Source organism: Notothenia coriiceps, unplaced genomic scaffold (genome assembly GCF_000735185.1).
Source record: "Notothenia coriiceps isolate Sejong01 unplaced genomic scaffold, NC01 NC01_scaffold00024111, whole genome shotgun sequence".
In the NCBI taxonomy this organism is placed as follows: Eukaryota; Metazoa; Chordata; class Actinopteri; order Perciformes; family Nototheniidae; genus Notothenia; species Notothenia coriiceps.
The window spans coordinates 7,948-20,060 of record NW_011356812.1 but is presented as its reverse complement, the minus strand read 5'-3'; the positions used below and the strand labels follow the sequence as shown (position 1 = coordinate 20,060).

Sequence of the window (12,113 nt, the reverse complement as noted above, 5' to 3'; positions counted from 1 at the left end):
CTCTGGAGGGCAATAATCAGTTTAGACAGCCTTACGCGACCTCCCCCTCCGGCGCTCTTGTAGTCCTCTTTCTAGTTGGTTTCTTTCAGTATCTTATATTTCAACAGTTTTAAGACAAAACTTTGATTTTTGACTGGGAAATGTTTTTTTACAGATCTGACAAACAAACATATGTGTATATTCATGGCAACATTCCACGGGGTCAAAAGTAAGTTTTCTCTCACCTTGACTTCAAAGTGTATTATGTTTTTTCGGAATAGGGTCCATGATGCGGAAGTGAAGGTGGTCAGTGACTTCGCACTCTATTCAGGAAATGTAATACATGTGGTTGCATTAGTAGAAAAGCAGACGCGAGTCACCATCTACACCTCTTTCTTGAGATGTCACCTTGCACCCTCTCTCCTCTTGCCAGTGATTATTAAGAGACTACAGTAATAGTTTGTGGTGGTAGTAGCAGCACACAGCTATATACAAAGCAGTAATCTAGTAGTTTGAATGTGGATTTCTTGCATGGCAGGTGTGCACACAGTCCACAAATATGTGATGAAAGGGCCTCACTGAGAGGGGACGAGACCCAGATCTGACCCATGCTGAGCCCCCGTTCACTCTCTCGTCTTCTTTTTCTCTCCCTCTCCTTTCAGCTTGACAAAGAGAGGGGGCTGCACACGAAGAGAGGGAAACCATGCAAGGTAGAGAGTAGGATGACCCAAAAAAGGAAAAAAAGTGGAGAGGATGAGAGAAAAAGAAGAGAGGTAGTTAAGGAACAGTAGTGGAAGTGTCTGATGTGCAGCTGGATCATGAGGTCTCCTCATGCAGCTACACACACCTAGCACCTAACCCTGACACAAATGTGGAACCCAGCTGCCACCCCTGCCAACCCACCCAACCCTCTCTCCGAACCCCCACCCATACCACCCCCCAACTCCAGCATTACCATATGTATGGCTCCCCTCGCTCCTGATTATGCTAATCACCTGTCCGGCCCCTGCAGACCCTAAAATGGGTGTATTTAGCAGTCGGCTGGCTCCCAATGCAGCTTCCCCTGGGCCCGAGGTGTACATTCACACACTCCTCAATGGGCAGATTCTTCCACGTTGCTGCCCTCATTCAGGTCCCACTCTCTCCTCCCAACCCCCCACCCTGAAAAAAGTCCTATTCAATGCCAATGGATTCACAGTGCAGTGGAAAGAGTAGTAGGGCAAGAAAACGGAAAGTCTGTGTTTGTAGCATGTGGGTGCATAAGTGCAGATGTTGTAGTTCAATTAACAAAACTCAACAAATGTGCAATTCATACTGCCATTGTAAAAGTCATGTAAATATGTTGAAACTCTACACAGATATGGTAGACATTTTAAAACAAGAACAAAAACTCCATCCATCTCCAGTTCTGTCGGGGAAAAATCTCATCCTGTATCTCCTGTCAGTGCCTGTCCAATGCAAGCCAGGTGAGCGATCTCTCCCTGCTGCATTTACTGCCATCTGATTGGCCCGCAGCCCAGCCATAACAGACCGTGACATGAGCCTGAACAGCCAATCTCATCCAGCCATCTTTCTGTCATTTCCTGAAAAGATGGCCAATGATTCCAGGTATCCCAAAATCAAACATTCCTAAGTGTGTAATACAAGACACAGAAACAAAGATAGTGTGAATGGAAGAAGACAAAAGTAAATGGAATCTCCTTACCAGTTTTCCATTCTTGCATTCATGTTTTTATGGTTACCTTTGCACTTTATCTTTTATTTAATATCATTTGAAAATGGATACTACTGGTGCCAATTTGTAACATTGGTCTCTGCCTAAGTCAATACTTACAACTGAACTGCTCAATGTAAGGTCAACTTTGCGTTAACTCAGTGTTGTGTACAGTAGGTTGAAGAAAGTGGTTTGGTTAAAACATCATCCCACTGGGAACAAAATCCATGCCAAGGACATGCATAGGAGTAAACTAAAACAGTTAAGTGGTTTGGAAAACTAGCTGCAAGATGCTTGAACACTCCAGTAAGAAGATGGGAATTAGAAAGTTGAGTTATTATTCACTGCGATTCACCAATTAAGACCATCACTTTCACTCATCACTTTGATTAAAAGTTAATATAGAAATAGTCATAAGAGCAGCTTTAAATAAAAAACATTTTGCAATATGTAATACGGAAAGGTATTGTCACACAACTGCTGTTCTGTACTGTGAGCAGACCTGGGCAAAATCTCACACGTAAATGTTTAAACAGAAGAAAGGACACAATGACAGAATAAAAAGTTATTCCCGTCAGGCCTTGTTGCACTAAATAACACAACAGTCGGGTCACAAGTTCCCAACGTCCTCAGGCTTCAGTCAGACTTGCAGGGCGGTCTCGGTACAGGAGACTATTTCACTCTGACACATACTGACTCAATCTAGAGCTGCAAACCTCTCAATCATCTAAGAGAGGAAATGTTTTATATCACTGTATCTTTAGGCCTTGCGTGTGCATGTGTGGTACTTGTGTTATTGCAGTTGCTGACAGATTCTATGACGTTGTGCTATAGGAATTGCAATGAACTATACTGCTACGTACGTAACCCAAGTGTGCCAGGGGGGCTAAAAAATTCCAACCTCACACACGGTTTGGAGATGTTTATAGTATGTTTGCATGAAAATTCTCTGCGCTGCAGTCTGAAAAGCATCAATCCACACCCCAACCTTTCTCCTGGTATACGGTAGGCACTGCAGGAAAAACACAAACACACTACCGCTACTATACTCCTGCTTCTTCCCTTGCTCGGTCTCCCCCAAACACACACACTCTGCTTCTGCTGTTTTGTACTTTCTCCACCCCTCTGGCAGTCAACGCTGTGAGGGAGGGAAGAGAGGAAAGGGGAAGAGGGGAAGAGGGAGGGAGGGAGGGTAGGGGAGGGAAGGGAAGGAGGGAGGCCAGACCACCCTGCTCTCATGGCAGGGCTGAGTGTTTACATTGCCGTGGCTCACTCTGTAATACATCTGGCATTCTGAGGCCACTCTCTCCAGCCAGGGACGGGGGAGTGGTGGTGGTGGAGGGGGAGGAGGCTTGGGTAAAGAGAGAGACCTTTCTGGCAGAGAGAAAAAGAGAGGGATAGAAAACAGAGAGAAAGAAAGAAAGAAATAGAGAAGGAGGTAGAGAAGGAGTTAGAGGGGGAGGGTAATTCTCTCCACAGTCTCCTGTGGTCGGTCATTCGCAGGGCTCTGGTTTTTGAATAAGAGCGCCTGAAAGAATGCAAAATGTAAACAGAGAGCTTGGAGGCATCTCAGGATGTCGTTTGTGAATGGGAGTGCATTCGCCTGGAGCACACACACACAAACACACACAAACACAATAACACACACCCAACATGGTTAGCAAGCACATTTTTTAAAGTTATTACAAATTTACTTGGGGTAATATACACTGAACTGTTTTCAAATGAGGGAGAGCTAGCTTGAGAAAACACTGCTGTAAGTCTGTGTACAGTACCAGAGGCGCAATGTTTCCCCACACTAAATCCTTCACCAGCAAGCCTGCACTTTTCATCAACTCGTAAAGTTTAACACAACACGCTGGAATGTTATTCCTTCTATAGAGGCTTAATGCTGTTTGTAGTGAACGGATAAACACAAACTTAATTGAGTCCAGTTTTAAAAATGTTAGAAAGGGGTGCATGTTTGCATGCTCACATTTGTGTGCGACAGAGGATGGAAAGAGAAAGATAAATGACTGTGTGGCATATTCTGTACAAACTAGGAAAGAATATTGGGTGTGGGCACGTTTGTGTGTTTGATTGCTTGCGGCTGCTGAATGAAAGCAGTTGGAGATGGAGTGTGAGGGAGAGAGTAAAAGAAAACTAAAGAAAAAGGGAGGAAAACAGATGAATAAAGAGGAAAAATTGCAAAGAGAGGCCCATCAAAATAGCCTGCAATGCCAGCCCTGGTCAACCACCTACTCATTCACAGAACCCAAACTCCAAAGCCTCTCTGCATATGTGAATGTGTGTGCATGTGCGTGTGCATCCAAGCATGTATCAATGCTCCCATACACATCAAAAGCTGGATAATTCAATCATGCAAACCACAATCCTCTCAGTGGAGACGCCACATTTAGGGACCTCCTCCTCCTATTCCTTCTCCTCATCTTCGTCCACAAGAAAGGATGTCATGGCTTCTTCCGCATGCATTTAACATTATACCGCTCCATTCTCCGCTGCCATTACCAGCAAAACAACAAAACAACCACCAACTCTGGGTACTCAACTCTTAATCGCACTAGATATAAAACAGACATGCAATGTGGGGAGGGAGCTACTTTAGAGGAAAAAAAAACACGTTTGGTCCATGTTTGGTTACAGTAATTCAGAGATTAAAGCAACATCTATCTCTGATTCACTGCCCTCTGCTGGAGGACAGATGTCAAAAGGTTAAGCATGAGTTAGTTAACTAAAATACTGATACAAGAGAGAACAATGCATAGTCTCCTAACAATATGTGACTCATGCGATGCACACACATACAGGACACAAACAATGCCTGGTGACAGCTGTGACTTGCTGCATTTTCCCTCCCATCCTCCACCCCTTGCCTCCCCTCTGCTGTGAGTCTTCACTCTGCACCCAGGCCACAGGGCGAGTATCAGGTGAGGTTTTAAATAGCGGGGCCTCTACGAGATGACCTCAGGGTCCCAGAGGTCTACCCTGTGGCCCCTAGCCTCTACACGCATGTCCCCCAAGAAAGCGCTCCGGGACCAGGGGCCTCCCCTCAGTCTGTAGCCTTGAGACTGCAATCCATAGCCCTATGCCCCCGTTCAGGTCATAAATCTAAGGACGATATACTATTATATTCAACTAAAAGCACTCGCACATATCTTTGTGTTCTTGATGAAAACAAAAGACATCCTCTGAATACCATAGGCCTCGTATTTTCCTTTGTTACTTACTGGTAAAGCTAACCTCAATTCAGCCCAGATTACAGTGCAGCTAGATCTCATCTGCTCAACCCACAGTTTCAACGTCAACCGTCGGCCGGAGCTTGAGCCACAAAAGACCGATTTCCAAATGTTCTCCTGCCTGTACCCTCTCTCACCCATCAACACAGCCCCTTAACCACAGCCACATATCCAGCTCCTCTCTCAGCACCCAAAGAGAGCGAAAGAGCGAGGGGCCATTCTACAGGAAGGCCAATGTTTACGCGATACTGTTTTAATTAGAGGCAGGCGGCGCTGCTATTTTCTTTACAATTTGGCCTATGTTTGCCTTAACCTAGAATGCCAAGGGATGGCTCCATTTTCCATTTGTGGCTAGGAGGAACTCTAAAGGGGTATTTTTCCTCTCTTCTATGCCCCTGCTTCTCGACTGTATAGTTATATAGTACAGCTAATCAACGAAAGATCATTTAGAATTCTCTGCAATTTGAAACTGAGGATGTATCTGAAATCGATGACAGGCCATTAGGCATGTCTTCTGACATTGGGGAATGCACATAGAGGGTGTCAAGTAGGGCTGCACGATTTTGGGGAAAAAAATCTACCGTAATTGCGATTTTTCTGACAAATACTGCGATTACGATTCGATTTGCAATATTTGTTTTTAAGCGACCCAACGGAAGTTTATTGTAAAATGCGGCCATATCTCCGGCTAGGAAGGTCGCATCAACGTGCTCCCGTCTCTAGCACCCCCGCAGCCCGAGCTACGAGTGAAAGAACTAAACTTACATGAAACGTCCGTTGGGTTGCTTTAAAGTCAAGCTTCAGTTTAAGATTCACCCTGTAATAGATGTAAAACATGTGATGGAGCATTACTAACCTGACTCAGATGGTTTGTTTCACCAAACCATCTAGGAAAGCTCCATTGGAAGCCATTTGGAAAGGGCAGGCACTTTCAAAAATACTTGACAGGTGATTGGATCAATCTGTCTATCACCTACTATCATGGGCCACCTCTGATTGGTTAACAATGACTGGTACATGTGGAGCACAGCACTTCTGATTGGTGTGGATGACTGACACACAAGAAGAACAAAAAAAAAAGGCTTTGCGATTTGATAATCGCATCATTTAAAATCGCGATTTCGATTTAAAATTCAGCCCTAGTGTCAAGCCACATTTTTGTGTGGGGAGAGCAAGAAAGGTAACCAGAATATTACAACTTCCTGTTTCAGCCAAAAATAAATGGTGGGTGGGCATCAAAGTGGAAACAATCACAGCAATAGTGTAGATGCAGGCTGCCTTAATTGCATGCCACTAAAATAATTTTGTGGTCCAGGTAGGAGAGAAAGTTTAAAAAATAAATATCATTCCCTTAATGTTTAGCGAAACACAAACCCCCATAGATCCTCATTGGTTTGACACAATCGCCCCTTTGTGCAGGCATGCGGCTCACTCCCAATTGCTCTCTGTCGCTTTGTCTAATAAACAGAACTTCCTGTGTCAGAGTGTTTATAAACGGTGCTGAGTGAGCACTGTTTGAGAAAAGACAATCTCTTCGAAAGCTGCAGCACGTGACAGCATGTAGAATAAACACACTAGCGGGCTAATGGTGGTCTGCTGTAGACCTCGACACTAGCAGAAAGCAGGTGACGACAGACACCACATGAGATCACAAACGTGAAATGCAGCACCAGTCAATTGAGAGATTTAATATGAGCCGAGTGTATTGTGTGAGTATGCGTGCGTCCACAGGCCACACAGCTTCCAGGCGGGGTCGTCCATGGGTCGCCTGCGGAGGGCAGTTCCAAATGAAACATAAACAACCGCTCTTTCCTCTCCTCCTCTCTCCTCTCAGACGATGGGCCAGTCCCCCAGCACGGCCCAGCACAGCGTTCCACGGCACAGGCAGAACTAATCTATCCCTCAGCTGTGCAGTCTAATCTAAACAAACAGATCTCTCCCTATCAACATCTGGAACCCCTCACGTACCGGGACCTAGGAAACCACCGCAGCCCAGTCTCTTTGTCAGTGCAGTGTGTATGAGCAGGTCTCTGTGTAACAATATGAGCCACTGTGAAACGTGTTGTAGATGTCTACTAGAGGTCACCAGACTCAGATCAACTGTCAAATTCAACATAAAGCTAGTATTTTTTACAAAATCAAAATGTTATGGTGTCACTCTAGTTATAGGTTAAGGCAGAAAATCTAGCTTTCAAACTACTTAATCATCAATTATGTGCCAGTGAATTTGATGATATGCCAATAGGGAACAGTGCCATTTATTTGAATGCCTGATTTACCTTTTAGTCCACAAGCAAGAATAATGGCAAATATCACAGCATACCGGGGCATGAACTGATGATATTTGTCTCACATACACACTAAAAGGGAACCCAGAGTAAAGCAAAAACAATCTCATAATTGGGAAATTACTCCATTCCAAACTTTATATTCTTCAAGTATGAGACATTTAATTCCCTTTAGACTTTAAATGTGGTTGTAAAAATGTTTTAGTTTGCTGCTTCATGAAGCACAGCAGCTGCAGTCAGATTAAATTCATGATAGTTACAATGTATTTCTTGGACAAAGGTTTTCCAAACTGTATTAAGATCCAAATGTCAAAAAACATCAATAAAGATTCAAACGGCATAGGTGTCTGCTGTAGGATCAGTATGCTTCAAACACTGTAATTTGCTTGCCAAAAAATGGCTGAATACACTAGTTACAGAAGAGCTCCCAAGAGGGGAATAGTGTGACATGAAAGAGTAAATAAAGAGAAATATAAATCACAAGTTGACATATCCCAAAAGGGATATCTTTACATTTATTTTGAGTGATGCCATTTCCAACAATTGTTCATGCAGTATAATTAAATTAAGTTCTATCAAAAATAGTCAGCAAGAACTTTTCTGTCAAACAATTTATCGACTTATCAATTTCGGCACTCAATAAAGGTTGGTAGCAACTTTCTATGCTCTGTTATAATGTGGACTTTTTATATGGTACCCCTCACTGGAGTTCACATGACCGTGGTCTGACATGTGAAAAAGGGTGTGAATAGAGTGTGTTCCTCTGGCTACAGTCAGGAGTCCTGTACTGAGGAGGCACCCCTCTGCCTTAACTGCTGTTTACTGCGCCTGCGCCACAGATTAGAAGAACACGCTGCCGGTCAGACCCCTGCAGAAGCACGCAATGAGGGAACAGCCAACCCGGGGAGGAGGTGGGGGGTTTGATCTGTGCAGGAATCTGTCTGCTTTAATGTTTGATCTCCAGAGCTATACATGTTTATATCAAGGTGGGTAGCTAAAATGGGTTGAAACCAGAGGCAACCACACAAACTAAAAACAACTATGCGTGAAAACTATTTTGTTTCTTCTTTCATGACCAGAATACCTATTCAATTTCTCAGCAGCAAAATCTGCTTCTCCATTCATGAGTCTTACAGCCAACTCTAGCCCTAAGTGCAGGAATGCGGATCAAAGGAAAGGAAAAAAGCACAGCCCCTTCCCCTTACCCCCCAAGCACCACCCATGCACAGTCCCTTTTTCCTTAAAATTGTTCAGTCTTCTTAAGTTGTTTCTGAAAAACAACAAGTGAGCTTCATATCCACTCCTCAAATATGAGTTCCTGTCCTCACTCCGCTTTTTCCCTGCAGCCGGACACAAATCTTTTTGGAAAGTTGAGAGCTGTCCAAAACGGGACCACACACAGTCTCTGAGCATTCAACTGCTGGGGGCAGGCAGACACACACTCACACACACTCACACACTCTCACAAAATGGCGGCTTTGACAAAAATGTCCTCTACCCCTAAAGCTGCTTATGAACTTAATTACATCCTTACTTCTGAGTGCGGTCACAGTCACCTCTTGCACATCTTGCATGTGCATCTAAAATGGCTTGAGAAGCTGCAAGTATATTAGGGAAATTCTACTATTTTCAAGTCTCACTTGGCCACTTGCCAGGGCCTAAAAAATAAACAATTCCCCTGGCTTGTTTAGTAGCACCCACTAACCCTAAACCATCACACGCTAGTCCAAACAATCAATATCAAATATTACAGCTTCAAAAGAATATAACAAAATATGAATCCCAGCATCTTACATTCTCCACACACACACACACACACACACACACACACACACACACACACACACACACACACACACACACACACACACACACACACACACACACACACACACACACCAAATCAGAGTTTCTTACCTTCAACCCAAAGTTTCTCCACATCCGTCTCCAAATTAGCTGCCCTTAAGCCCACAGCAAAAGCTCCAAAAATCATGAGGCCCACAACCAAAAACTTTCCGCAGTTCTTTTGTATGTAACAGCCCAGCCTGAATAAAAGTCTCTGGAACTTCGCTCTCAGCCATAGAGGTGCTTTCCTCCCAGTCGCCTTCCCCTAGAATGAGACAAGAGAAGTAAAGTTATTGTACATTCAAACACAAAACATACACTTACCTGTACAGGTATATCTGAAGGGTTTAATAGAAAAGGTTTGATGTTGTACTGAATTGAAAACCATGGGTGGTACCTGATGTGTTCAATCAAAGAGTCTTCAAATATTTAAACTATGGGCCACAATTTGACTCCAGAGACACCTCATTTCAGAAGTCTAGTTGTTATGATTCACTTTGAGACTGCAAGTGTCTCTATAATGATGGCTAGGGCGAAAATGGGAGTTGTGATCAAAACATTAAAACCCATTTACTGTCCCACTCATCTAACCTGTGATGATTGAAATATACACATCTGTTGAGGACCGCCTAGAAACAACTAAGGGCTCCCCAGAGTGAGAGCCACAGGTTCTGTCATATCAGTAACATGTATAAACTGTAACCTAAGCAGGAGACATGCAAAAGGAAGATATCTTCATCCCCTACAGGTCACCCACACATGCACAGCCTGGTCCATTTGTGACATTTTTCTGTTACACGGATGAGTTATGAGGATGCTAATACACACACACACTGACATTAGGTGTCACTGGTTTGTGTTGCTGTGCTCAGAAATAGGTTTAGAGCTGGACCTCCAGAGTTGATGAAGGTAAAAGGGACAAAGTGGTGAGGACACAATGATGCAGTAGGTGATGTTTAGATAATAAATCTTCTCTGTGTCTTGTATTCCAGAAAGATATATCCTTATGCAAACCCATATATTTCAGGGATTTAAAATCCTGATTTGGAAGCATGATAATCCCGTTAAAGTATGGTCCCTGTGAATAGAGCTAAAACACCTTAAAAGTGTAAAAAGGCTTTGCTTCCTACTCCACAGAAGTTACTCTATTTTTTGTAATTTGTCAGTTAAGTACTCTGCATTAATACCCACGCACACCTGCACATCATACTTTGATATTAAATACCGTGAAAGGGGGAATGTGGTTAAACCCACAAAACCCACCACACACAGCTCCACTCCCCGTGCAGCAGCCCGTGTGTTCCGGCCTGCATGGGGAGTGGAGGAGCCATCACAGGGGGACTCACAATATTTGTGAACGGAAGAGGGCAGCCACATGGATTCTTTCCCCCTTTACACGAGTCTCACAAGTGTAGAAACTGTCAAACTAACATTAAAGTTAGCCAACAACACTTTTTACGCCGCTCGTGCAGAGAAGCACCAAGCTGGATGTTGTGAAAAAGTCATAGTGGTGTCGACTGTGTGTGGTGTGAAAGCGGCATGTTTTCCTGCTCAGAGACCGTTATAGGTTGGGATGTTGTAGTAGGAGTGTTTGTATTTGCTCATACAACTTGCTTCACGTGCTTAAACAGATGCAAGTTGCAGAATGATATTTTAAATGTTGCACAGTTAAAAACGAACCACCTCTCCGCTCACTACAACCTTGCCTTACCCCTGTGTCCCCTAGCCGGTTACCTAGCAGCGACTGGACATAGTTCTGCCACTTTTTTCGGCGAATTCAATGAAACGAAGACCACAAAGGTCTCTCTCGGTTTAGATGAGGAATAAGCACCTGGGTTATTTGCTCCAAAGCAAAGCTCGCATCGCAGTAACTTGGCCGCTGCAAATACTCCAAATCCAGCGGTGTGTTGCGGGTATAGTCCCCCCTGTTCCTCCGCCTTATCCTGGGCCGATCGGGGTCTCTGTTTTCCTGCTCGGAGGGCGCATTAGCAGCCGAGGCCATGTTGCGGGGACTGCGAGACTGTTTCCCACTTTATAGTATTTCCCCGAGAGCGTGTAGCGATATCCCAAGGCAACAAAGTTTCCCTCTCGGAGATCTCACAACCGTGAAGTAGGACTTCATACTCCTGTTGGAGACGGCGAGTCAAAGTCTGCGCCTTCCATCCCAACATTTCGCGATCTGGAGGTCTCCACCGCTTTCACCGCATTCCCCGTGTCTCTTAAAAAAAGCAAGTTTCTCTCAAAAAGGGAGGTGCGCAAAGTGATTCCCATACAGAAGTCTTCGGGCGAGAAAGCTCGATAGTCGTTGCATTCTGGTGAGATCTATGTGGTCTTCCCCTGGGCCGCGCGTCACGGCCAACTCTGAGATTCAATAGAAGAGGAGAAAAAGACCTCTCTCCATTTGGAGGCAGAGGAGGAGGAGGGGTGTAAAGGGAAAAAAACCGAGATCCCGCCTCTGGGGCTGTCAGATTGTAGGACTTTCTTGCATCTGATTGGTTCCAGAAGAGCAAAAATTACTCAGCAAACACGACTATTATTAGCTGCTTAGCAACAGCTCACTAAAGTAGAGAGACCACCCAGGCAGGGAGACCTCATGTGTGCATCTCCAACTTCAGGGGAGGCTCACTGAGAGCCAAAGCCGCGGTTCGTACGTTGTTTTGGGTTTCCACAGCGCCTTGTCGTTAGAAAGACGCATTTCCCGTCGACCTGAAGTCTGAAGCAAGGTACACGGTCTGTGCGACGGAAGGCCCCGAGGAATGTCAGATCTTCAGTTTTTAACTTAGATTTTTTTTTCTACCATGGTGGTGGTAGTTGAGCCTCAAATTACAGCGGTTCAAGGGGAGGTCCCACAGTGTGTTGTCGTTACAATATCAGCACCACTTGTAGCATGTATATTTCTATGCTGTATTACAGCCAGGGGTTGCCTACAGCCAAAACTCTATGTTGGTTTTAATAAAGGTAAACGTAAACTTTAAATGGTGTATAGGCTACAGTTATGTTTGACCATTGGCTCACACTTTTGTCGTATAGGCGTTTTTACGCATAGGAATG

General features: G+C 44.4%; 1 protein-coding gene across 1 annotated transcript in view; it reads right to left on the bottom strand.

The window, feature by feature from the left end:
- The window catches only part of LOC104954874 (protein patched homolog 1-like), a 19,512-nt gene extending 8,094 nt beyond the window's left edge, over positions 1-11,418 (bottom strand). Inside the window, exons 1-2 of the mRNA XM_010782074.1 lie at positions 10,894-11,418; positions 9,135-9,327 (exon numbers count right to left, since the gene is read on the bottom strand). Coding sequence (XP_010780376.1) covers positions 9,135-9,327; positions 10,894-11,064 — 364 coding nt within the window. The 5' untranslated portion in view covers positions 11,065-11,418. The remainder of the gene's footprint in view (positions 1-9,134; positions 9,328-10,893) is intronic.
- Positions 11,419-12,113: the final 695 nt, after the last annotated feature.